This window comes from Amblyraja radiata, chromosome 21 (assembly GCF_010909765.2).
Source record: "Amblyraja radiata isolate CabotCenter1 chromosome 21, sAmbRad1.1.pri, whole genome shotgun sequence".
In the NCBI taxonomy this organism is placed as follows: Eukaryota; Metazoa; Chordata; class Chondrichthyes; order Rajiformes; family Rajidae; genus Amblyraja; species Amblyraja radiata.
This window is the reverse complement of record NC_045976.1, coordinates 7,850,352-7,878,326: the sequence shown is the minus strand read 5'-3', so window position 1 is coordinate 7,878,326 and position 27,975 is coordinate 7,850,352. Positions and strand designations below refer to the sequence as shown.

Genomic DNA, 27,975 nt, shown 5'->3' with positions numbered 1-27,975 from the left:
ACAATTAGCAACGAGACATGCAAAGTTTTAAGACACGACACTTTAATGGAAAATTAACAAACCATGTCCAGTACATTATGCCCAAGATCATTCCCACCTGTACATTAGATTCAAACAGTGATAAGACAAACATATACATCTTTATTGATTCAGTGGACTGGGGTACATATAAAAATAATACAAAGTAAAAAGATGGTTGAGGGGTCACTTTTTAAAGTTAGTTTCTTCTTCATAGGTGTTTGCCTTAGATTAAATAATGGCATCTGTTATACAGAAATAGCCCATGACAACTCAATTCTTCCTCACAGATGGACACTTATACATCAGTAAAACAAATCATAGAAATTAAATACTATTTATATACACGAGAAATTCTTCCCTCCCTTCAAAGAAAATTCTCATTACAATTTGGTACAGAATTCAAACAATGGGTTTATTCAGACAAACTCATCTTCTAGTGTTGAAGCAAGCCATTTCAAAGCATCCAGCATTGAATTTTCCACACAGCTTACGGTGATGCATCTGAATTTCAGTCATCCACAAGAAGATTTAAATAAATCACAAGAATTAGAACTGTAAGTTTCAAGACTGAGAAAAGTTTAATTTAGGCAGTGTAAAAAGGCATTTCTTTTCATAAAAATAAAACCTAACGTAGCTATTAATTATTTGCTCTTGGTCTTTGCTTTGGAAAGTAGAGATTAAAACTATGTAGAAATGTTGAAAGTCCTGAGAGTCAGTGTTAGCATTTCCCTCCATGGCTGAATGCACCACTAGAAGCAAATTATTGCACTTGATGACTTGATTGCTGTCTTGCCATTATCATGCAGACTCCAGATTTATATCCACTCTGCAGATCGGGCAATTTGAATGATCCTGCAGGAGAGAAGTTAAAATTACTCACCTTAGCATATTACAGTCGCTGCAAATTTGATACAAAAGCTGCTGCAAGAATTCAAGTTGCTCATGTACATGGCATGCTTTAAGGATGAGTCGCACCTTGGCCACTCCCTCTCCTCGGGCAATGGGTATAGTGTGAAAACGCACACCTCCATATTCAGGGACAGTTTCTTACCAGCTGTTATCAGGCAACTGAACCATCCTACCACATAGAGCTGTCCTGAGCAACTATCTACTTTATTGGAGGCCCTCAGATTATCTTTGATCAGACTTTACCTTGTACTGAACATTATTCCCTTAATCATGTTTAAGAAGGAACTGCAGATGCCTTCGCTCCATAGATGCTGCCTCACCCGCTGAACTTCTCCACCATTTTTGTCTACCTTCATCGTGTTTCTGTACAAGGTGGGTGGTTCAATTGTAATATATTGTCTTTCTGCTGACAGGTTAGCACGCAACAAAAGCTTCTCACTGTACCTCAGCACACATGACAATAAATTAAACTTAAATCTCAGTAGCAAAATGAGGAAGGCACCTTGAAATGTAACACATTTAGTCCTCAGCATACATTATTTAAGGGCCTGTCCCACTTACACGATTTTTGTTTGGGCGACTGCTGGTACCCGTCATAGTCGCATCAGGTCGCCGAAAATCTTCAAAATGGTGAAAATCCAGCGGCAACCAGAAAAAGATACGACTCTTTGGGCGACTACTCACGACCATACAGGCGTGACCCCGCGACATGCTGCGACTATGACGGGTACCAGCAGTCGCCTAAACAAAAATCGTGTAAGTGGGACAGGCCCTTTACTGCTGAAATATCAGTTGCGTAAACACTACACATCTGCAACATGAAAAGCAAGCTAGATATTTCTTGTGCTACGTAGGCATAAAGGAACCACGATTTAAAAGACTGAATTTCTTCAAATGGACAGCTCTGACATACGCTATGGCACTACGAAAACTCCAGAAAACGAACGTTATGCAGTAGATGAGTGCAGTCTCCGTTTAGAAGTGACATGGGTTCGGACTAATTGACTTGCATAAAACAGCCATCAATTACCTACATCATTTTAAATGCAAAATAGTTTTTCTGACCAAAAAATATTCACACCGTGCAAATCGGAAATAAAATTGGTTTTAAAATGTAGGGCCTTGCAGTTATTTTCTACGAAAGTAACCCTGCAGAAACTGCCGAGGAAATTAAGTTTATAGTCTCTTGCTTTACTATTTTGAGTCACAAAAGTTTTAAAGAAAAAGTGATATTTTGCAATACCTTTAACCAGCGATCAATGCACTGACAATGATAGTCATGAAGGCAGGGCAACATTCGTAGCTTTTCTCCTGAAGAATAGTCATTGAAGCAAATGTGACACCTGGTGAGACAAGTAGCAAGATGTTCATGACAAAGCAAAATGTTTACGATACAGCAGAACAAGTCATTAACAAAGGCAAGGAAAAGGTTGACAGAATCCCATCTAATTAAGTGAATTGCCAGTGATATGTTTGGTCGGCTAAGCAGTGGCTCCTAGTGAAGGTAAGTTATAAATTTGACAACATTGGATTGAGAAATCTACTCACTGTCAGAGACATCTTATTGACGATTTAATTTGCAGGTTTACAAAATGGTACAAGTTATGTTATTAATGATGTGATTATTATGAAAACATGGGGCAAGAGGGATTCCAAGGTAACCATCTTGATTTATGATCATTTATACACCAGCCATAAGGGGCCACATGGGACCAAGTGCCTAGAGCAACAACTATAGACATGTTGAATGGACTTCATAAATCTGTTTAAAAATACTATTAGTACATAGTGCTTTTCTACATGTACAAATTTACTGAAGCTGCTTTTAAAACTTGAAAATTGTTTTAAGTGGGCAAATTATTGGAATCCATCCAGAGATATACGATAAACCTTCACTTAAATGGTCAGAAATCAATTACAAATATCGTGGGTCTAAGGTGATGTCAATGATGCATAATGTATAGTTTGCACAATTTCAGGCGCTTCTGAAAAGCTTTGAAATGGCAGGCTGGTTAAAGCAAAAGGTTTTTTAATTCATTGAAAGATAGATTGGAAACAGGCCCTTCAGCCCACACAGACCATTCAATCACACTAGTTCTATGTTATCCCAGTTTCTCATCCACTCCCTACACACTAGGGGCAATTTACCGAGACCAAATAACCTATAAATCTGCACACCTTTGGGACGTGGGAGGAAACCAGATCACCCAGAGGAAACCTGCGCTGTCACAGGGAGAATGTGCAAGCTTCACAAACAGCACCCGAGGTGAGGATCCAACCTGGGTCACTGGCACTGTGAGGCAGCAGCTCCACCAGTTGTGACTGGGATGCTATTGGTCATTTTACTTGACAGAAAACGAGTTTTAAATGTTAAAAATTTAGCTCCAAATGCAAGGGGCAAGTAGTTTGTACTGGATACAAACATAGGAAGACACTGACAACAAGATGCATATAGCCTGGCTACTGGGCAGAAAAGATGCAGACTGGATTTAATCCAGAGAAGTTAAGGCTTAGGGGAAATGTGCAGCAAGATAGAACAAGATACAGCAACGAGGGAAGGAAGAGATATTGATAAGTTTACTGCAGACCATGAGCAGGATAGGCCTGGAGAATGCCATCATCCTCTGTTGGTTCAGAGATGAAACTAGTGCACAGGTCATACCAAACTGTGCAGTCACAGCTCCAGTATTGCATGAAAGCATACAGGTCACACTGAACCTCACTGCCACAGGTCCTGTATTGCATGGAGACAAAAGCAATGGTACTCAAGGGTGCAGAAGAGATTAGAGATGATTTCCAGGAACAAGATTCAAGCAAGGCAGGTTATGTTTAGGCTAGTAGCCAAAGTTCAGATATTTGAGCACTTGGAGCCAAGGGTGCAAGGCTTGCAGATGAGTTTGTGCAGAATAATACAGACATGTGCCAAATGGAGGCCTCTTAGTGATTTAACAAATGGAGGGCAGGGCAAAGCTTTGAAATTGTATTATCCATCTTATGCACATACACTGCAATATAGATAATTAATTCAAGGCAAAAACCCATGAGCTAGCATTATTAATCTGGAAAGAGGAAATAAATTTGCAACATGTTGAACAGCACCAACATCAAAGTTTAGTTAAAAATGGAATGCTACTTGGTTGCAAGCCACAAAGCACTAAACACACAATTGCAAAGTGTGCACTTTGATCAATATTAATTTAGTAAATTACTTTATAAGTAACTGGTATCAAGCCATTTCAGGAACCAGTCAATGCTGGCAAGGTTCTTCCTCCCAGCAATTTCCCCACTCAGTTTGGCAAACTAAAAAAGTTCCCCCAATTCCAGGTGGAGTACATCCCAAACATTTACTTACTGCGTCTTTCCTGCAGCGTGATCTGGGTCAAAAATCTTGATCGGTAGCCGGTTAATGTCACTATTGCTGAGTTTGCCCTGTGCAATAGCTGAACCCTGTCTTTCTTCAAAATCCAGCAAGGCCTGGGGTTTAAAAGAGTGCAAGATTACCAAAACCATAGATTTAGATTCCATGTAACAATATACGTATTAAATAGTACGAACAACTCACCTCGTAGTCATTGCCATCAATTGCATCTCCATGCAAGTAAAAGGGGGCAGTGTGGTTTCGGCTGTGCCTCCTGGCTCTACTTCCGCCTAAGGTAGAAATTATTCAGTTTACCTCGCGAGTGAAAGGAATTTCTGAAACTCCAAGTATTTATACACGTGTGCTAGTTCATAATAATGTTTAATTCAGTCCATCCACAAATCTGGCATGCCTTCAAACTGACGCAACTACTGTTGCCTTTGCTGTACACCTACTCAGTCCTCCTAGACCTACACGAGTTCCCAGTTGCTAAACACCAACTCTCCTTCCCATTCTGACCCGGGCCTCCTCCACTGTCAGAGTGAGGCCCAATGCAAATTGGAGAAACAGCACCTCATTTTGCTTGGGCAGCTTACACCCCAGCAGTATGAATATTGACTTCTCCAACTTCAAGTAGTCCTTGCTTTCTCTCCCTCCATATCCTAGTTCGCCAACTAGTCCGACTGTCCTCCTGATTAAGTTTTATATTTTTATGCCTCATTGTCATCTTCCTCTGGTTAATTATGATCTATTCTACATTTTCCTTGACTTGTCCCCTTTGATCTAATTTTCACACCTTACCCTTCCATATCCATGTCCCCCTCTCCCCCGACTGTCTATAGGGTGTCAACCCAAAACGTCACCCATTCCTTCTATCCAGAGATGCTGCCTGATCGCTGAGTTACTATCGCATTTTGCATCTATCTCTGGTGTACACCAGCATCTGCAGTTCCCTTCTACACATTGTCTTTTAATACTTATTTATAGCCCTCTGAAAAGTTGGTGGGTTCAATGTGCAAGGGCACTAAAATGGTGTACTAAAGACCTTTAGAATTGTAAATCAAAACTATAAACGCACTAAAGCATTATTTTAAACCAGTTCGTGCTAACAAATTACTGATTGGAGATATGCAAAGTGAAAAACCATGAGGGCCTGTTTAGTGGAGTTAGCACATAACGAAGGGACGACAGATTCTGGAAACTGGGATAAAACAAAACTGCTGGAAGAAACTAAGCAAGCAAGATAGTATATCTGGAGGGGAAATAGAAGTTTGGGTTTGGGACCTTTCTTCAGAAGGGATTGAAAACCACCGATTCCTCAACTGGACAAACCCATCGTGTTGAATTGCTGAAGTTACATTAAATCTTTATCCTCTCATCCCTACATCCTATTACAAACAGAGGAATAAAGCAAAACCAACAACAAAAACTGGACAAAGATAAATCTGATTTTAATTTTAATTTTAAACTGAAATCTGATTTTAGTCTGAAGGGACTCGACACGAAACATCACCTATTTCTTTTCTCCAGAGATGCTGCCCGACACGCTGAGTTACTCCAGCTTTGTGTCTATCTTTGGTTTAAACCAGCATCTGCAGTTTCTTCCTACACATATTAATCTTTGCTCTATTAAAACAAGAATAAATTCAAAGTGAGTATCAATCATTTGCCAAATGTAATATCATAGAACATGTTATAATTGGACCAGAGGTAGGACGATTTTTTTTTCCCCCTCAGAAACCCTTTAATCTTAATTTTGCACCTTTCAGGAAAGGCCTACCAGAATTTAAATAAAACCAAAAACAATTCAAAAGCTCACAATTATATCAAGTGGCAACATTTTTTTCTTCCCCTGTTCTGATCCCAGATTAAAACATTTACCAATTCCTTCCACAGATACTGCCTGACCCAAGTGCACCCATTATTGTGTAGGCAGGAACTGCAGATGCTGGTGCAAACCAAAGACACAAAAAGCTGTAGTAACTCAACAGGTCAGGCAGCGTCTCTGGAGAAAAGGAATGGGTGATGTTTCAGGTTGAAACCCTTCTTCAGACTGAGAGTCGGGGAAAGGAGAATGAGAGACAATCACCGAGGGGGTGCAGCAAGAGGGAGTGTTGCAGAATTCTTGGAGAGATAAAGAGTAGGGAGGAACTACAGATGCCGACACAACACTCCATGATTATCTCTCATTCTTTTCCGCCCCCGACTCAGTCTGAAGAAGGGTCTCGTCATAAACATCACCTATTCCTTTCCTCTAGAGATGCTGTCTGACCCGCTGGGTTACTCTAGCTTTATGTCTGTACCCATTATAGCTTTATTTTAGAATTCTAGTATCTGGAGTTTTCACATTTTCATTTGGTTTTGAATAGCGGACGTGCAGTTTTTCAAATGCAAAGATCAATGGAAAAATTAACACCATTGCACTTTATGATCATTTATAAAGTTATCATTAGTAAAATGGGTTGAAAGTTTTATTAATAACATGTCACAAGCCAAGGACAAGATCAATTCCATTAATAAAGCAAAAGTATTACACAAATCTTTCCATGCAAGAGGCATAAATAGGATAGACAGTCAGAACCCATTTCCTAAAGAAAATATCAAATACTAGAGTGTGTAACTATAAGGTGAGAGCGGCAAAGTTCAGAATAGATTTAGTTCAGTTTCAGTTTAATTTAGAGATACAGCTCAGAAACAGGTCCTTCGGCCCACCGAGTCTGCGCCAACCAGCTACCCCTCCACGCTAACACTATCCTACACACACAAGGGACAATTTAACTGAAGCCAACTAACTTACAAACCTGTACGTCTCGAGTTTGGGAGAAAACCAGAGCACCCAGAGAAATTCCACGCAGGTCACGGGCAAAGTACAAACTCAGTGCAGACAGCATCCATTGGTCTTGGCATCATGTTTGGCACAGACATGGTGGGCTGAAGAGCATGTTCTATGCTTTATATTGAGAGGTGGCAAATCTTTGGAACTGTCCACAAGGGCTATGGGTGCTCATTCAGTCAGAGAACAGACCGAAGTATCAAGAGGGGCAATGTGCCGAAAACTGATGTCAATGAAGACAATAGCCACGATTTTCACCAGCTAAGCAACTGCAAAGATGTACAGGTTAGTTGGCAATTGGCCTAGTACAAATTTTAATTGTCCATAGTGTGTAGAACAGTGTTAAGTGTGCGGGGATGGCTGGTCGGTAGGGAATCAGTGGGCCAAAGGGCCCTTTTCCACACTATCAGTTAAAAAAAAGTAAACTTAGTGGCTTGCACTTGCTCTTGTTCTTTTTGTCCACATCTCATTAAAAGTTAAATTACATTCATAAATCTGTGGTGACCACTTACCATTTGGGTCATCAAAAAATCTTTCCAAGTCTTGCAAAACAGGATTCATTACATTGGAAGGTAGCATGTCATTCATGTGCCGTCGGTACTCCCTGCATCCAGGCCTTCCGCAGTACCCAATGTCTGCAGTAGCCCATAAATCACTATCATACTCTCCACAACCAGGCAACCCACAAAACTCAGGGAAAGCATTCTCCCTCATCTGTAGGGAACATAAAGTGAACAATTACCGTCAGAAATCATTGACACAGTCCTATCTTCCATTGCCCAAGGAACATCAAGACTCCTCTTGCAGTTCACTCAATAGTCAACTTTCAGTAGCAGAGTACACACTATAGTCCAACGAGGCCTTTTCACTAATTTCTCAAATTCCCAAGTTTAGTAAACCCTCGCAATTTTGTCTCCATTGTTGCCGATTGTCTGCTATAACTGGGTGTGGGTAGTAAATATTAGCCTTTAACCCAAGACCAGATGGGAAGAAACAGCACCGTGGGGGAATGGGGGGGTTGAAACCAGGGAGAATTCACAGGCCAGGGAGCCGCAGAGCCACCGGCCCCGAATGCTGTGCACAGGAGACAGGCCTGGTACTTATGCCGCCTTCATGCTGTTTGCTCTCTGCTCCCCCAACTGCCCTCCAGTCTTTCAGCACCTCACCCATACTTATTGGCTTGCATATCTCAGCCAATTTCTTCTCCAGCTTCCCAGTGGCCTTGGATATATCTGATCAGGTATCAGCACCATATCTACTTTCTGATAAAACTACAAAAACACTTAGAACAATTTACTCAAATAAAAATAATTCCTTCATTACAGTTGCCACTTAGGAAAGCTACTAATCTTGATTGCTGAATCAATGTTGCTACAGCCTGCAACAAGTTGGGAGGTTGCAGAAATGGTGGCAACTGCCATTTTTAGGAGACCCATCAATTTAATGAACTTTTTCTACTTACTGCATGGAAAGGACTTCTACATTCCGGGGACTGAACTTCCAAATCAAATTGAGCCTGGCAAAAAAAAGTTTCAACATTAATAAAGCAATGATCAAGGACAGCAGAACTATAATAGAGTAATGTAATTAGTGTACTACAAAAGACCCAAGAATGAAGCGTCAGGGCTAAATGTGACAACATGGTAACGAACACAAATCTCTGGCAAAGCAAATGAATGTTGAAATTAATCTGGATTTGTATATAGAGCACAAATCAAATCACAGGTCCACCACTGATTTTCCAGCACCCTTGGTTCTCAAGCCTTGCTGTATTAGGTTTTGCCGATCTCCAAAGGTCATGGCCTCAGAGAGGCGTAAAAATGTACCAGAATAATCCACCTAGGCTGCCAGGGGGCCAAGATATGCCCACAAAGTTGGCCTCGGAAGTCAGCTATGGGAATGGAATCTCCAGCTTCTAGATCCCGAGCCGCAGGGGCCATATTCGACCCGCTGACCGGAAGTCTGGCCACAGAAGACCCGATGAGGTCAAGATCAGCTACCTCACCTGGCCTAGGTGCCACATTTTCAAGACTACTTGGAGAGAGGTTGGGAGACCAAGTGCACTCTAGTAATTTTGTCCAGATTAAAGGAAGTCCCAGTCCATCAATTGCCAGAAGATCAGTGGCTGACTTGTATACTAAATATAAAATAGAATGCTAGAAACACTCAGAAAGTTAGGCACAAAGCAAAATTCAGTATTTCAGTTCAAGGTCTTTGCATGGGGTCCAATTGAAATGTTTCTCTCATTTTTCCTTCATTTCAGATTTCCAGTACGTGCAGATGATGATTTAAACTTGGTCAGATCCGAGATGGACCTGTTTAGAATAGTTAGGGCCAGATGCACAGGATAAAACCAGAATGACTGACAGGGGCCAAGTACTTTTTGTAATGCTATTAAAATTCATGCAGCAGACATTATTTCTGGAAGATACACATTTACAGCTATTGAACATCTGGCAAATATGACTTTAAGGGATACTTGGATCAACTTCCATGTTTTAGAATTATGCTTGTAAGTCAATGCATAGCCAATTTCATAGATTGCAGTTCTCAATCTGAGGATTAATATTCTGTAAAATCACAAAGCAGGGAAAGTTGATTTGTGGGAGCAAATATAGAAGATATTAATCCTCAAATAAGTGAAAGGAAGCTAGAAAAAAGGGAGCAAAGTTGCCTCTTTGCACTCTGCTGGTGGTCCTTAAGCCTTGGATGTATGAACCGAACATCCAGACAAGTGAAAATGGTTGTGTTGAGATGAGTAAAGGTTGACAAATAAAATATTACTGATTAGTTCACAAACTGATCTGTACACTAACAAGCTGAGAGATAAACCAATTAACCTACTTTCTCCAGTGGCTAGCAAATCATGTTACACTTTCCCGTTTAGTTTAGAGATACAGTGCGGAAACAGGCCCTTCGGCTCACCGGGTCCGCACCGACCAGCAATCCCCACACACTAACATGATGCTACACACACACTGGGGACAATTTACATCTATACCAATCCAATTAGCCTACAAACCTGCACATCTTTAGAGTGTTGGAGGAAACCGGCGCACCCGGGGAAAACTCACACAGTCACAGGGTGAACGTACAAGCTCTTTACAGACAGAACCCATGGTCAGTATCACACCTGGGGGTCTCTGGCACTGTGAGACAGCAACTCTACTGCTGTGTCACTGTGCCGCCCTGCAAAAATGATCAACATTTCAAAAGCAGTGTAGCAGCCATTGTTTACCTGTAGGCGTCTGGCCAGAGCTTCATCCTCTTCTAATTGTGCAACACGGACATAGTTATCAGTCGGGTCATCATCTATTACTATTGGACTGTTCCATTCCCACCGATCAGACGATGCTTTCAACAAGAGATGGGACACATGGTGTAATGAGCCGAGTTGAACACATATCAAGATACAACACGTTTATTAAATCTACTTACAGCATAGATCTGCAGGACATTACAGTTCCTAGCAGCTACTCGTACTAACCAGCGTAGGCAAGCTCTTGATAATATAAAGCGCATTATAGGAAGTCACTTCTAACAAGCACTATAATTGGCTAGTAGGAACTAGCCAATCTACATCTTTCCTTGTAGAACCAAAAGAACCATCGGTGGCTAAGCAATATAGGTGGAACGTTAAAAACACATTTGAGGAAGTTTGTAAAATTACACAAAATCACCGTATCTAATGGGAGGCCTGCAAACCCGTCCGGTGCGTGTGCAGTATGAATCCGCCTCACCTCCTTTCACCGGAGAATTCCCAGGGAGGGAATTGGGGAAACGACTGGGGACCCGACAGGCCTGGAAGGTGATGAGATAGGCAAGCTAGTCGCCAAACGCCACTGGGAGGCGGCGGTGGAAACGTTTGCTGATAGTAGGGCCGCGGGACTGACCGTGGGAGGGTACACCAAACGAGAGACATCTGGATACAGAGTCGTAGTTCCTTCACTGGAAGGATGTTGACGGTTGCGTCTGTAGATGGTTCCGTCCGCTTCAACTAGATAAGAGCGCGCGAGGTTCCTTGGCAGGGCCGTAGACGCGACCCAGACGTGCATGGCCCTTGTTGGTCTGGAGACGAACCGCTTGTCCAAGTGCGAGAGGTTTAAGTGGATTGCTGGATTTGTCAAAGAAGCGTTTCTGTGTGTCACGTTTGAATTGTAGTCGCTTCTGGACAGCAGGCGGGAACGAACTTGTGGCTGCAAAAGCTGCCGGGACAGGCAGGGGAGCACGGGTTTGGCGAGACATCAGTCATTGGGCTGGGGAACCCAGTTACTGTGACTCCAAAGCTCAAGTCAAAATATTAGAAACAGTCATAACTGAGCAAAGCCAGTTAGTGTTACATACATATTTAGAGAATGGTGGCCTTGGAACCAAGAACGCTGCATATTTTATTGGGCACTAATTATCAATACAAGGGAGGAGCAAGTATTTGGTAGAGAACGTAATCAAACTTCAATTATTAAATAGTGGAAAAGTCCAACAACTGAAAGTTCACAAGTAGAATAAAGTCTACTCTGCCATTCAATCATGGCTGATCTAGCTTCCCCTCTCAAGCCCATTCTCCTGCCTTCTCCCCATAAACCCCGACACTCATACTAATCAGAAATCTGACAACCAACATGCATTTAGGAGGCATAGATCATGCGAGTCTCAGCTTATGCTGACGACAAATGACCTGGCCAAGCACCTTGATAGTAACGTCATCACGGATTTAGTTGTGCTGGACTTTTCTAAAGCATTTGATGTCACACCAGAGACTGCTTCGGAAGCTTGACTTCTATGGTATTCGTTCCAACACGAAACGATGGATTTCCAGTTTCCTGATAAAACGTCTTCAGCGTTTGTGTGTGAACGGAAAGAGCTCCAATTGGCATCCAGTGTTGAGTGGTACACCTCAGGACACAGTACTTGGCCCACACCTATTTTTGCTTTACATAAATGACATCCATGAAAAAGTCGCAAGTACGACCAGACTTTTCGCTGATGATTGTTTGCTGTACCGTCCAATTAAGTCAGCTGATGATGAAGATGCTCTCCAAAAGGATCTCGATACTATGGTTGAGTCGTCACAACAATGGGGCATGCAGTTCAACCCTTCCAAATGTGAAACTATGCGTGTCACCAGAAAGAGGAATCCAGGCGAAACATCTTACAATATACTTGGTGCCACCCTTGAAGAATCCAAACAAACAAATATCTTGGCATCAAATTGCAGAATGATCTGCGTTGGAATGGTCAGACTCATCATGCAACGGTGAAAGCAACAGTTGTCCTAAACTTTCTGAGGCGCAACTTTCATCATTGTTCAACTTCTGTCAAGGAGAACCTATACTTCACCCTCGTTAGACCTCATTTGGACTACGCAGTTGCAGCATGGGACCCATACACAAATAAAAACATTTATTCCATCGAACGTGTCCAAAGACAGGCAGCTCGATTTGTTACTAACACCTATGAGAGAGAAGCGAGTGTCACCAAACTTCTGAATTCTCTGGGGTGGAACCCTCTCCAAGACAGACGTGAAGCTCACCGTTTGACCTGTTTTTACAAAATGTTAAATGGTCAGCTCGACATAGACTACAAGACCTACACCAAACCCAAACCAATTAGGAGCAGACGAGGGTATTCGATCCAATTTGTGATCCCAGCTACAAAGACAGATGTATACAGCAATTCGTTCTTCCCCCGCACAATTAAAGCATGGAATAATCTCCACCCAACTATAGTTACCCAACCAGATGCAACTAAATTTAAAGTAGCTCTTTCTTCCCAATAACCCTTTCTGGCTTAAGCCCTCCCTTCACCACCTCCAGTTTAAATTCCATTTGGAATATTTTGGAGGACCAAGAAACCAAGAATCTCCACCTTAAAAATACCTATTGACGTGGCCTCCACAGCTGTCTGTGGCAATGAATTCCACAGATTCACCACCCTCTGACTAAAGAATTTCTTCCTCATCTCCTTTCTAAAGGTACGTCTTTATTCTGAGGCGATGGGACTCTGATCCTAGACTCCCCCACTAATGGAAACATCCTCTCCCCAGTCACTCTATCCAGGCCTTCCAAAGTAATTATACAATCTGATGTTTTGCGACAAGTAATTATATATGCCACTGCCATTTTGTCCATCCAACAATACTCCAAGACTTGGATAGAAGAGGCATTGCAAGAGCCAAATGTACACACAAGATTATTTTAATTCCACAAGCTTGCCCATTTTGGCATTGGGGTTGTCCATTTAAAGAGCAATCCACAATACCTTCTTTGGACCTGGAACAAATGGATCCAATTGTGCACTTGAGCCTTGCAACCATGGTCCATCCCCCAAGTTACCAGACATCCACAATCGTTGCGGCAACTGCTTTAAACTGGCAAATTTGATCTCTCAAGAAAATACCTTGTCCTGGACTCACGAAAAACATGCAAAGATCTATTTCAAGGGTTATCATTATTACATAGAAACATAGAAAAGAGGTGCAGGAGGAGGCATTTGGCCCTTCAAGCCAGCACTGCCATTCATCAGTAACCTGTGCCCATCTTCTCCCCATATCCCCTGAGCCCCGAGAGCTCCATCTAAATCTCATTCAAATTCATCCAGTGAATTGGCCTCCACGGCCTTCTGTGCCAGAGAATGCCACAAATTCACAACTCTGGGTGAAAAAGTTTATAATCTCAGTTTTAAATGGCCTCCCCTTTATTCTTAGACTGCGGCACCTGGTTCTGGACTCCCCCAACATTGGGAACATTTTTGCTGCATCTAACCAGTCTAGTCCTTTTATAATTTTATATGTTTCTATAAGACATCCTCTCATCCTTCCAAATTACAGTGAATACAAGCCCAATCTTTCCTCATATGACAGTCCTACCACCCCAGGGATTAACCTCATGAACCTACGCTTCACTGCCTCAATAGCAAGGATGTCCTTCCTCAAATTAGGAGACCAAAACTGCACATAATACTCCAGATGTAGTCTCACCAGGGCCCTGTACAACTGCAGAAGGACCTCTTTACTCCTATACTCTAATCCTCTCGTTATGAAGGCCAACATGCCATTAGCTTTCTTCATGGCCTGCTGTACCTGCATGTATACTTTCAGTGACTGGTGTACAAGGACACCCAGGTCTCATTGCACTTACCTTTTTTCTAATCTGACACCATTGAGATAATAATCTGCCTCCTTGTTCTTGCTGCCAAAGTGGATAACCTCACATTTATCTACATTATACTGCACCTGCCCACTCACTCAACCTGTCCAAGTCACCCTGCAACCTCCTAGCATCCTCTTTGCAATTCACACTGCCACCCAGCTTGGTGTCATCTGCAAATTTGCTAGTGTTACTTTTAATTCCATCATCTAAATCATTAATATATATTGTAAATAGTTGTGGCCCCAGCACCGAGCTTTGCGGGACTCCACTCGCCGCTGCCTGCCATTCTGACCCGTTTATTCCTACTCTATTTCCTGTCATCCAACCAATTCTCTATCTCTGTCAATACCCTACCCCTAATATCATGTGCTCTAATTTTGCCCACTAATCTCCTGTGTGGGACTTTATCAAAGGCTTGGAGGTAGCAGGGGGAAGGGAAGAATTGACCAGGGAGTTGCGGAGGGAGCGGTCTTTGCGGAAAGCAGACAGGGGGGGGGGGAGATGGGAAGATGTGGCGAGTCGTGGGGTCACGTTAGAGGTTGCGAAAATGACAGAGGACTATTTGTGGTATGTGACGGCTAGTGGGGTGGAAGGTGAGGACTAGGGGGACTGCCCTTGTTCCGATTGGGAGGGATGGGGAGAGAGAGCAGTGTTGCGGGGTATTGAAAGCCTCAACTATGGTAGGGAAGTTGAGAGCCTCAACTATGGTAGGGAAACCCCTGTTCCCTGAAGAATGAGGACATTTCCGATGCCTTGGTGTGGAACACCTCAACCTGGGGGCAGATGCGGCATAGACGGAGGAATTGGGAGTAGGGGATGGAGTCCTTACAGGAAGCAGGGTGGGAAGAAGTGTAGTCTAGATAGCCATGGGAGTCAGTGGGTTTATAGTGGATGTCGGTCAAAAGTCTATCATGTGCGATGGAGATAGTGAGGTCAAGAAATGGTAGGGAAGTGTCGGAAATGGTCCAGGTGTATTTGAGTGTCAAATGGAAGTTAGTGGCGAAGTTGATGAAGCTAGTGAGTTGTGTGTGGGTGCAGGGTGCACCAATGCAATCGTCGATGTAGCGGAGGTAGAGGTCGGGGATGGGGCCCTGGTACGTCGCGAAGGAGGATTGTTCGACGTACCCTACAAAGAGGCAGGCATAGCTGGGGCCCATGCGCGTGCCCATAACTACGCCTTGTGGTTGGGGATGGGGCCCTGGTACGTCTCGAACAAGGATTGTTCCTTCTTGTCAAAGGCTTTCTGAAAGTCCAGATATACTACATCCACTGGCTCTCCTTCATCCATTTTACATGTCACATTGTAAAAAAAAAAGAACTACTGTTGCTGACTGAATTCATGGAAGGGATGCCGTATGGAATATTGACTATCGTATGAAAACTACAAAGATTAGTCATACAGGATGGAAACAAGCCCTTCGGCCCAACTTGCCCGCACTGAACAGCATGTCCTTTCTGCATTAGTCCCATCTGCCTGCGTTTGGTCCATATCCCTCAAAACCCATCTTATCCCTGTGCATAGCCAAATGTTTCTTAAATGTTGTTATCGTACCCGCCTCAACTACCTCCTCAGGCAGCTCATTCCAAACACACATCCTTCGGAAAAAGTTACCCCTCAGGTTCCCATCAAATCTTTTCCCCCCTCACCTTAACCCAATGTCCTCTGGTTTTGGAATCCCCTATTCTGGTCAAGAACTCTTGGGTAGTGTACAGAGTTTGCATGTTCTCCCTGTGACTGGGTCTCCTGCAGATGCTCCGGTTTCCTCCCACACTCCAAAGACATGCAGGTCTGCAAGTTAATTGGCTTCTATAAATTGTCTCCCAACATGTTAGATGGAAATAGTGTACAGGTCGACATAGGCTCGATGGGCCAAAGGGCCATTTCCACACAATATCTCCAAACTAGACTAGACATGTCTAATTACCTCAACATTGCATTTTACTCAAGATTCCAGCATGTGTAGTTCCTCATCTCTCCCTGAATCTTGCTGTCAAATTTTAGCATTGTTTGGGCAAGTTTCCCCTTCCACTGTATGGTCAAAACTATGCAATCTATTAAGAACCCATAACCATGTTGTTCAGTGTTTAAATTACAGACCACAAGAAATGCAGGATTATACAAGATGCCAGCAGATTCACGGGCTGAAATAATAACCTGTTCGGATCCAGGGTTTATCAAGTCAGCATCTGATCAGTGCTCAGAATTGCACCATTATTTCATTGTGAAAGATACAGAAACTTACCCACTAGTTCACTGCTCTCCTCCACGAGATCAATCCAGTCACTTATACCGTGCGCTAACGTAGCTGAACTTGACGTTTCTGTTAGCCTCAATGAAGCAGACACTGAAGAGTGTAGGGGTGATAGAAATCCAAAGGAAGTTCTCACTGAATGCAGACACTCATTTTCCTTCGAATGTGTATTGTTGATCCCATGTGCTGCAGGACTCTGTGACTTTGAGTTGCTGGCAGTCGTCAAACTTGCAGAACTTGTTGACCTGGCCCTTTTCATTGCTGGCGACTGTGAAGAACTAGGAACGGTTAAGGACGAACGGCAATTTTTGTTAATGCGGTTTCCTTGAACAGGAAAGATCGTGGAAACTCTGGGCTTGGGTGATGGTGTTGGCTTTCTAGCAGGATATTTCTTTCTTAGTTCGTTCAAAAGTTCTTTATAAGCAGGATCTATTTTCGTGGATTTAGAAGCTGTGTTCAAGCTTGTCGACTTGGTACCAGATACTGAACGTGGGGAAGACAAATTTTGTTTTTGTTTTAAATGCACTGGAGTTTTCTGTCGCAGACAAGGAGAAGATGGTGTTTCCTCCACAAATAACTGCTTAGAACACCGAGGCGTCAGAATTGCAGTATTCATAACAAGGCATTTCTTGGATGAATGGGTTGCACTCTTAATAGCCTAAAATTAAAGGGAAAAATATATTTAATGTTGCTGAATGCTTCTACCTTAATGACGTTAGACTCAATGAAGAATATTAAGAAGGAGAGTAAAAGCTTCTTTAGGTATGTGAAGAGGAAAAAACTAGTTAAGGCCAAAGTTGGACCCTTGAAGACAAAAAATGTATTATGGGGAACAAGGAAATGGCAGATGAGTTAAATAGGTATTTTGGATTTGTCCTCACTGAGGATACTAACAATCTCCCTGATGTACTAGTGGCCAGAGGATCTAGGGTGACGGAGGAACTGAAGGAGATTCACATTCGGCAGGAAATGGTGTTGGGTAGACTGATGGGACTGAAGGCTGATAAATCCCCAGGGCCTGATAGTCTGCATCCCAGGGTACTTAAGTGGTTCAAGAAATTGGGGACACATTGGTGATTTTTCAATGTTCTATAGATTCAGGATCAGTTCCCGTGGATTGGAGGGTAGCTAATGTTGTCCCACTCTTTAAGAAGGTTAGAAGAGAGAAAACAGGGAATTAGACCAGTTAGCCTGACTAGCCTGGTAGGGAAGATGCTAAAGTAAATAATAAGATGAAATAGCAGCACATCTGGATAGCAGTAGCAGGATCAGTGCGAGTCAGCATGGATTTATGAAGAGGAAATCATGCTTGCTAATCTTCTGGAATTTTTTGAAGATGTGACTAGGAAAATGGACAAGGGAGAGCCAGTGGATGTAGTGTACCTGGACTTTCAGAAAGCATTTGATAAAGGGCCTGTCCCACTTTCACGACCAAATTCACGACCTCTGCCGAGTTTGCCTTCGACTCATACTCGCAGCATGGTCGTCACAAGGTCGTAGGTAGGTCGTAGCAGGCCGTGATGCTAGTCGTAGGTACTTGTGGCATCAAGTAGGTCGGACGTTTTTCTAGCATGATGAAAAATGTCCACGATGAAAAAAGGTTGTGAATTAGGTTGTGAAAGTGGGACAGTCCCTTAAAGTTCCACATAGGGGATTAGTGGGCAAAATTAGAGCACATGGTATTGGGGGTAGGGTGCTGACATGGATAGAAAATTGGTTGAGACAGGAAACAAAAAGTGGGGATTAACAGGAGTGGGGTATCGCAAGGCTCGGTGCTGGGACCGCAGCTATTTACAACATGTATTAATGATTTAGATGAAGGGATTACATTAGCATTAACAGAAGTAACATTAGCAAATTTGCAGATAACAGAAAGCTGGGTGGCAGTGTGAACTATGAGGAGGATGCTATGAGGATTCAGGGTGACTTGGACAGGTTGAGTGAGTGGGCAGATGCAGTTTAATGTGGATAAATGTGAGGTTATCCACTTTGGTGGCAAAAACAGGAAGGCAGATTATTATCTAAATGGTGTCAGATTAGAAAAAAGGGAAGTGCAATGAGACCTGGAGCATTGTGTGCAGTTTTGGTCTCCAAACTTGAGGAAGGACATTCTTGCTATTGAGGGAGTGCAGCGGAGGTTCACAAGGTTAATTCCCGGGATGGCGGGGCTGTCATATGTTGCTAGATTGGAACGGCTGGGCTTGTATACTCTGAAATTTAGAAGGACGAGGGGATCTTACTGAAACATAAAATTAAGGTTTTGGATACACTAGAGGCAGGAAACACGTTTCCAATGTTGGGGGAGTCCAGAAACAGGGGCCATAGTTTTAGAGTAAGTGGTAAGCCATTTAGAACGGAGATGAGGAAAAACCTTTTCACACAGAGAGTAGTGAGTAGAGTAATGCCAAATGCGGATGGCATTGGGAGAAAAACCTCAAATGGCAAATCCACAAGACCACCATCAAGAACAGAAAAAGGTAATTAGAATGCAAGCCTGCGCTGCCATTCAGTACAATTATGACCTGATCTAACATCTCGCAAGCCTACCACTCTGCCCTTCCCTCAATCTCAGTTCACTGTTATCTGCATCAAGGAGCCTCAATCCAAGGCATTTCAGACTCAAATGGGCACTTAACACCAAGGCAATGACTTCGCTTGAAGAAATAAGACCTCAGCATTTACCCCGTCTTGCCTTCCAAGAATCTAGTTTAATTCAGACCATCTCCAAACCCCAAACTACCCAGCATTTCATTGCGGGAAAAATCCTCCACACCAGAATCATCTAATCAATCGTCTCCAAACTGCCTCAAGGACATGAATGCACCTTCTGCTATTTCTCTTCATTTATGTTTCTTCCGAAGTGACGTTTTCATATTCCACACACACTATTTGCTATTCACCTTCAATGACAACATAAACATCCTCCATACAACCCACCCTCTTATTTTTAGCTCACCACATCAGTAAAATTTTCCTATGACACATTTGCTTCCAAGTCAGTCTTACAAACAGTCGTAGATCCAGCATTCATTTGGCCAGTTTGTCAACCCAAAAATCCCCATGACCCCCACCTGCAGACTCCTACCTGGGCTCTTGCAACTGCAGCATCTTGTCAAAAGTGTTCTGGATGTTAAAATACATCTACTACATCCCCACTGTCTATTCAGATTCAGACTCAAACTTTAGTCAAACACAACATTTGTGAAGAGATCGTCAACTGCAATTTGATTTCACAAGTGTGCCATTATTGTTCCCCATGTAATTAAGGTGGTGGGTGCATGGAACAAGCTGCCAAAGGAGGTGGTTAAGGCAGGTATCATCGCAATGTTTAAGAAACATTTAGATAGGAGCATGGATAGGACAGGTTTTGAGGGATATGGGCCAAACACATGCAGGTGGGACTAGTGCAGATGTGGCATGTTAGCTGGTGTAGGCAAGTTGAGCCAAAGGGCCTGTTCCCATGCTGCAAGTCTTACACAACACACTTTAAACTAATTGGCCTTTAGTCACATTCTCCCCACCCACCACCACCACCACCCTCAATGGAGTGTCACATTAGCACATCTGGAAAACAAATGCATTTACAACGTCAATATTTAAGTAGGATTTTAGGATGCATGTCACAAGCCACCCAAGCCTGTAACCCCAATAATTATCCCAGATGACAATTCTGCTGTTACTCTCAAATGGGCCAGTTCATTGGCTATATTTAAGAGGGAGTTAGATGTGGACCTTGTGGCTAAAGGGATCGGGGGTATGGAGAGAAGGCAGGTACAGGATACGGAGTTGGATGATCAGCCATGATCATATTGAATGGCGGTGCAGGCTCGAAGGGCCGAATGGCCTACTCCTGCACCTATTTTCTATGTTTCTAAATCTGGGCCATCTATACTGTACTATTCCCATTTAAAATTACTCCCACCTTTCCCACTCCCACCTGTAGATGTACATTGGAAAGCAGAACCATCATGTAATACTATCCATCTCAAGCTCCTCTAATACAATGCATGCGGACTCCAGCTGATATTGGTATTTTCACCGCCCCCCAGCTGATTGATTCCGTATAGCTTCCCCACGCCTCCTCTACCCGGCTTCATCGTCTATCATCATTCACAACCCTCACCTGGAAAATCCGTCTCAGTCCAGCAATAACCTACTGGGTCATCTCACTCCCCTACTGTTTACCACAGATGCAGTACAACTTCCACTTTATATTTGGTTCTCAAGATGTGAAAACAGGTAGGCAGGCTTGTGCTGACAATAATGACTACGTCTTCCAAGTCTTTAATGAACTTTAATAAGACTTGAATGCTTCAGTTAGAAGAAGTTTCCTTTTGCCTAAAGAGGAACAACTTTGGATTTGTTCATGTGAAATGCACTTACCATATTCTTGAATAGATTAAACAGTAAGGTACAGGGAGCATTACACTGCTCACAATGCCATGTATTTTAAATATTGTCAAGCTTGGATAAGGAATTTCCATTGTACTGTCCGTCATTCTTAAGCACAATGTCTTTATTATCTGAATGGTGGCCGATTAGGAAAAGGGGAGATGCAACGAGACCTGGGTGTCATGGTACACCAGTCATTGAAAGTAGGAATGCAGGTGCAGCAAGCAGTGAAGAAAGCAAATGGTATGTTAGCATTCATAGCAAAAGGATTTGAGTATAAGAGCAGGGAGGTTCTACTGCAGTTGTACAGGGTCTTGGTGAGACCACACCTGGAGTATTGCGTATAGTTTTGGTCTCCTAATCTGAGGAAAGACATTCTTGCCATTGAGGGAGTGCAGAGAAGGTTCACCAGACTGATTCCTGGGATGGCAGGACTTTCATATGAAGAAAGATTGGATAGACTCGGCTTGTACACGCTAGAATTCAGAAGATTGAGGGGGGATCTTATAGAAACTTACAAAATTCTTAAGGGGTTGGACAGGCTAGATGCAGGAAGATTATTCCCGATGTTGGGGAAGTCCAGAACTAGGGGTCACAGTTTAAGGATAAGAGGGAAGTCTTTTAGGACCGAGATGAGAAAATCATTTTTTACACAGTGGTGAATCTGTGGAATTCTCTGCCACAGAAGGTAGTTGAGGCCAGTTCATTGGCTATATTTAAGAGGGAGTTAGATGTGGCCCTTGTGGCTAAAGGGATCAGGGGGTATGGAGAGAAGGCAGGGATGGGATACTGAGTTGGATGATCAGCCATGATCATATCAAATGGTGGTGCAGGCTCGAAGGGCCGAATGGCCTACTCCTGCACCTATTTTCTATGTTTCTATGTCTTGTTCTTCTACAACACACCAAGGTCAATAGGTTGGAAGGCTCCAAGTAAGGAAGCAATGGAAGCCGTACACCTATAAGTACCATCTCTAGCCCAGAGATGTTGGTGCCTCAAATCATTTCATGTCCCTCAACCTATCAAACTCAAAATGTTGTGCTACCAGGAAGATCGGTTGTCTTATCAATGACAGACAATCCAGCGGCACAGCGGTAGAGTTGCTTCCTCACAGCGCCAGAGACCCAAGTTCGATCCTGATTACAGGTGCTGCCTGTACAGAATTTCTACCTTCTCCCTGTGACCCATTCGGTTTCCTCCCACATTCTGAAGAGGTGCAGGTTTGATTACATTTAATGGGGTTCTGTAAATTTTCCAGAGTGCACAGGATAGAGGTAGGGTATAGGTGATTGCTGGTCGGTATGGACTCGGTGGGCTGAAGGGCCAGTTTCCACGCTGCATCCCTAAACTACACTGCATACTTTGCTGAATATCTTGATAATCAACACCTTGCCCCAAATAATGCAAACAACCTCACATTTTCTGAATGCATTCTTGCTCACTATAGAGATAACCCATGTTCCTTACTGGAAATTTAAAGCCTACTCCCACAGCATTCAATACAGCAAGCATTTTGCAAGGTAGCATTCAAGATCTGAGTGCATAGAAAGGTACTGCAGATGCAGGTTTATTCTGGAGATAGACACAAAGTACTGGAGTAACTCAGCAGGTCAGGCAGCATCGCCGGAGAAAAAGGATGGGAGACATTTCAGGTCGGGGGCCCTGCTTCAATCTGAAGGGTCCCGACCCAAAGCGACACCCATCCTTTTTCTCCAGACCCACTGAGTTATTCAAGAACCAAGTGTTTGGATATAGGAGAGTTAGTGATTGTTTAAACTGGTCTTTGTGTTAACCATGAGAAGCAATGTTAGGATTACAAGTGCAAGATAAAGAGGCCAACTCACAGATCTGGGTTTTCTCCCATCATAAGCAATGCTCCTATCCTGGACTGCAGCTGCTGCTTGGTAAGGCTGACTGTTTTGCTTGGAAAACGTGGGGCTTAAAATAAGAGGGACAACAGGTGAGCAAAATAGAGGCTAGATAGATGAACATAGCAATCTGTAGTAATGTTTTGCTGAGTGTTACAAGATCTTTTATACCTGGGGGTCTCAGGAATTTCAAAGTCAGAGTCCCATTCAAATAAACATCCTTCATTTAACGGATTTATTTCTTCACAAGATTCATTTCCTTCCTGTCCATCCAAAGTCTGGTTCATGATGAGTGGATTTAACAGTCAAAACCTACAGAGGTCCCATTAACTGGAATGCAAGTCACAAAAAGTAGGTCGTCTGCTGTTTATGGCAAACCTGGCTCCAGTGCAATCCTCAGGATCTGCATCAAACGGATGAAACGGTTACAATGCAGCTACAAAGATGCCTGTACCGTCACGTCCGACAGTCACTGAACATGGAAAAATGGTGAAATGAAATCTCCCTTAAACACACAGAACTCAGTTTGAAAAGAAAGCACAAGATCATGACAGTTGTTTCACACAAACTCTATTCTGACTTCAAAGTGCATTGTTCAGATTTCAATGACGTTCCATTTAATTGTATGCACAAGCAATCATCAGTCAGAGTATTGAGTACAGAAGGTAGACAAAAGTGCTGGAGAAACTCAGCGGGTGCAGCAGCATCTATGGAGCGAAGGAAATAGGCAACGTTTCGGGCCAAAACCCTTCTTCAGATTTCCTTTGCTCCATAGATGCTGCTGCACCCGCTGAGTTTCTCCAGCACTTTTATCTACCTTCGATTTTTCTTGTTAAACATATTGAGTACAGAAGTTGGGAGGTCATGTTGCAGTCATACAAGATGTTGATGAGTCCAAATTTAGAGTATTGCGTTCAGTTCTGGGCACCGTGTTATAGGAAAAATTGTATCAAATTGGAAAGGGTACAGAGAAGATTTGCAAGGATGTTGCCAGGACTAGAGGGTCTGATCTATAGGGATAGGTTGATCAGGCTGGGACTCTATTCCTTGCAGTACAGAAGGTTGAGGGATGAACTTATAGAGGTGTATAAAATCATGAGAGGAATAGATTGGATAGAGGCACAGAGGCTCTTGCCTAGAGTAGGGGAATCAAGAGCCAGACAGGTTTACAGTAGAGGGGGAAAGATTTAATAGGAATCTGAGAGGTAACATTCACATAAAGGATGGTGGGTGTATGGAACGAGCTGCCAGAGGAGGTAGTTGAGGCAGGTACTATTGTAATTGTTAAGAAACATTTAGACAGGTATGCAAGTAGGATAGGTTCAGAAGGATATGGGCCAAATGCAGGCAGGTGGGACTATGTAGATGGGACATGTTGGTCGGTCAAAGTTGGGTCAAAGGGCCCGTTTCCACACAGGACATGCCATTAAGAATTTCCTCCCACATCCCCAATACATGCAGGTTGCCAGATTAATTGGTCACTGTAAATTGCCCCCATTGTGCAGGTGGGTGGCTGAATCTGACAAGAGTTGATCAAGGTCTGCAAAGACTAAAAAGATTGAGAATAAATAGAATTAGTATAAATTGGTTGATGACTAGCCAAATTAACACATCCACCATACAAGCCAAAATATTTTGCTTTGATACAAGAATAGTACCTGATCAGTCTCCTTTTATAGATAATTGGGAGGAATTTAAATTGATAGAATGGGTTGGACAACATATACAATATACATATACAATACATACAAACTTCTACAAACACTCCCTTCCTATCACTTTTACCCTCCCTCCTCAATTAAAAGTCAGTTAACCTATTTTTACAATGATGCATCTCTCTTGGGATCACTCTGAACCTAGCCAATAAGCAGCCTATCATGGAACTTAGACAAAAATGCTGGAGAAATTCGGCGTGTGAGGCAGCATCTTTGGAGCGAAGTAAATAGGCAACGTGTCAGGCCAAAACCCTTCTTCAGACTCAATAGGCAACGTTTCGGGCCGAAACCCTGCTTCAAGTTTTCCTATCATGGAACTTCCCATCTGAAGTCATCTGTTGTCAGCCCTCATTCGTCTTGGTCTGTTGTTGGTTCATTTCTCTCAACCAACACCCACCCCCCTGCCCCAGCCCACACATTCAGTCTAAAGAACCGTCACAACCTGAAACATCACTTATCCAATTTTCTCCAGAGGGCTGCCTGATCTGCTGAGTTTCTCCAGAATTCTGTACCTATCTTTCATATAAACCAGCCTTTGTAGTTCATTTTTATTACATACTAACCATTACTGGGCTCAAAAATGAGAATGTACTACTCTAAACAATACAAATATTTTTTAAGCCATACAGCAAATTAATGTGAACATAACAAAATTATGCTCTGGAAGGACAGAGGACTCGTGTTCCAGAACAAACCAATATACCTCATTTGTGCAAGAGTCTTTGAACACTAAAAGTAGAATTTTGCACTAGATTTTAAACTGTTGCAACTGATAAAGCACTTTGGAAGTATAAACAAACCAATCACTCCAAGATATTCAGGTTTAAGTATTTACAATTCCTACTGGTATCAGCCAAGTTTGCCTTGATTGTATTTATGTAACATTATCCAATTTGTTAAGCAAGGAACTAGAGATGCTGGCAAATACCGAAGATGGTATTTATTATCCAAATTGGTGGTAGTGAGTTTGCTTTCACTTCAAAAAATGATAATTGCGTTAAAAGGAATTGTATATGCTGGAGAAAGTCAAAGTGCTGGAATAAATCAGCGGGTCAGGCCGTGAAAAAGTATGGTCACATTTCAGGGCAGGACCCTTCTTCAGACATCCAATTTGACGGAATAGCAGGCAAAAGAAAGGCTTCTCACTGTACCTTTTCCACCGTACATGTGACAATAATAAATCTAAACCTACAGGACAACTTTGGTCAGCCAGTCTCAATCACCAAGCTCACCCAGACTGGACTAGCCTTCCCCATAAAAATAAAAATCATTGCAGAACTAGCCTCGTTTGCAGTTTTTGTGCAGATTTTTTTAATCCAATTTTTTTTTTTAATTGGAAAAAATCTTCCTCTTTGCTCCTGCTATATTGTACGAGAGTTTGACGATCGTATTTCCATACAGTATTATCTGCTCTGATAGCAGGCTAAACAAACTAGCATTGGTACCAATGTTCTGCATTCTATATTGTCCCATTTGCTCTATCTATTGTACAAGTATCTGGCTTGATAGCATAAGAAAGAAAAGCTGTTTAATGTACCTTCTTCACAGTGCACATGACATCATAGTCATTCCACTGACTGGACAGTATGCAACAAAAAGCTCCTCACTGTATCTCAGTACACTAAACATTAAACCTAAACCTGCAGGACTCTTAATCACCAACCTCAGCCAGGGTGGGCAGCCATTTCAAAAATAAAGTCATTACAGGCAGCCTTTTGGTAAACTAGCATTAGTAGCAATATTCTGCACCCTGCAAAGGCAGATGCAAATATTACTGAGTAGGACACTATTGAATGTGTAGTGTAAATCTGTTGTTGATCATTGGCAAATTTGGTGGGCTAACACATTTTCTCCTCTAAAAAGAGTTGGTTTACACAAGAATTGTACCAAATCAATGTCATTCTCTTTCAATAGTATGGGTACAAATGGGTTGAACATTTTTACCGAGACTCTCAGTAAACACGCGTTAGCACCAATATTCTGCACTCTGGATTATCTTCTTTGTTCCACATTTGACTATCTGATCTGTTTGGACAGCATGCAAAACAAAACTTTTCACTGTATCTCAGCACACACTATAATAGTAATAAACCAAAATCCAGGACCAAGGACCACCTTGTTGAGGTGCAGCAGATAATCAGCATCTGTGGAGATAAAGACTAAACACAGAATTAGAGGTTGATGGCTGGCAGATTTAGTGGGATGATGCATTCGTTGCCACAATTCCCTCCCCAGAGATACAAGGACCCAAAATGCTGGAGTAACTCAGCGGGTCAGGCAGCATCTCCGGAGCAAAGGAATAGGTGACGTTGCAAGTCATGACCCTTCTTCAGACCGAGAGAGGGGAAAAATAATCTAGAGACATGAAAAGGTCCAGAACAATTCCCAGGCAACACCAATGACTCAAGAAAAGTGCACCAAAATGTCACCTATTCCTTTTCTCCTGGAGAAAAGGAATAGATGATATTTCAGTTCAGAACCCTTCTCCTCAGACCTCAGCAGATCAGGCACCAATGGACAAGGAAACAGAAGCATGACAAGCAATGTTTCAGGTCAAGTTTTGGGTCAGAAGCCTACCTTGGCACATGCAATAATAAAGTCCCATTGGGGTAAAAGTATTTTGCTTTGACACAGGAATAGTACCAGATCAGAGATCAGCTTCTTTCAAACAGAAAATTAGGACCAATTCACATGGGGGGGGGGGGGGGGAGGCGCAGAGGGTTCTCTATAAACAAGCCTTAGTACCATTATTCTACACTTTGTATCATCCCCTTTGCTTCACATGTCACTTGGTTGTGTTTATGCACGGTATTATCTGATTTGTTTGGATGGCTTTTCATTATAACTTGGTACACATGACAATAATAAACCTGACCCCAGTACTGAGGACATTGCTTGGACCACCTTATAGAGGCGCAACAGGCAATCAGCGCTAGTGCAAAAAAAAAAAACTACACAGAATTGGCGCAAAAAGACGACCTAGACACAGAATTAGTGCAAAAAGGCCTAGACACAGAATTAGTGCAAAAAAAACTAGACAGAATTAGTGCAAAAAAAGACAAGACACAGAATTAGTGCAAAAAAAACGACGTAGAATTGGTGTAGGAAGCAAAGATCTTTGGTAGGAAGTGGTTGGCGGCTGGTAGATGTGGTGGGGCGAGGACGGGGCCCACAGCAGAAGGCGCCGGTTGATCCAGCACCGGATTGAAGTCAGTGCGGGTGCCAGGGCCTGGCTGCGGGGCCGCCAACACTCCCACAGGAGCGCCAGGCCGCAGAGAGAGAGAGAGAGAGAGAGGCCCGAGCGCTCGGCCCCGGTCAACAGCAACGCGACTCACCCGCCGTGCATCCTCCCGCTCTTCTGTCGTTGCCGCCCACTGGCTGTCACTCAGCCCGCCCTCACCTCCACCTTATATGCCTTTGCCCCGCCCCGCCCCGTAGCGTCATCGCGCCCCGCCCCGCCCCGTCTTCAACGCCTCGCG

General features: G+C 43.0%; 1 protein-coding gene across 4 annotated transcripts; it reads right to left on the bottom strand.

Annotated features, from left to right (window-relative positions):
* Positions 1-20: 20 nt before the first annotated feature.
* LOC116985066 lies at positions 21-27,895 on the bottom strand. Of its 4 annotated transcripts, none has more exons than XM_033039444.1 (11): positions 27,832-27,895; positions 22,953-23,184; positions 22,758-22,851; positions 16,513-17,179; positions 10,360-10,475; positions 8,584-8,637; positions 7,631-7,835; positions 4,493-4,575; positions 4,283-4,404; positions 2,174-2,273; positions 21-873 (listed from the first exon to the last, which is right to left on the bottom strand). In XM_033039444.1, exons 2-11 carry the CDS (start codon positions 23,066-23,068, stop codon positions 820-822), a joined length of 1,611 nt encoding a protein of 536 aa, XP_032895335.1. In that variant the 5' UTR covers positions 23,069-23,184; positions 27,832-27,895; the 3' UTR covers positions 21-819. The 4 variants fall into 4 exon arrangements, with proteins under 4 accessions (XP_032895335.1, XP_032895338.1, XP_032895337.1 ...); XM_033039447.1 differs by having other exon boundaries at positions 4,493-4,578; positions 7,634-7,835; XM_033039446.1 differs by having other exon boundaries at positions 22,953-23,253; positions 27,832-27,870.
* Between the last annotated feature and the right edge of the window lie 80 nt (positions 27,896-27,975).

Coding starts and splice junctions, on each gene's coding strand:
- LOC116985066 (XM_033039444.1), bottom strand. CDS start 23,068: ATGAACCAGACTTTGGATGGACAGGAAGGAAATGAATCTTGTGAAGAA. Junction 10,476..16,512: donor GGAGAGCAGTGAACTAGTGG/GTAAGTTTCTGT, acceptor TCTTGTTGAAAG/CATCGTCTGATCGGTGGGAA. Junction 2,274..4,282: donor CACGCTGCAGGAAAGACGCA/GTAAGTAAATGT, acceptor TTGTCTCACCAG/GTGTCACATTTGCTTCAATG.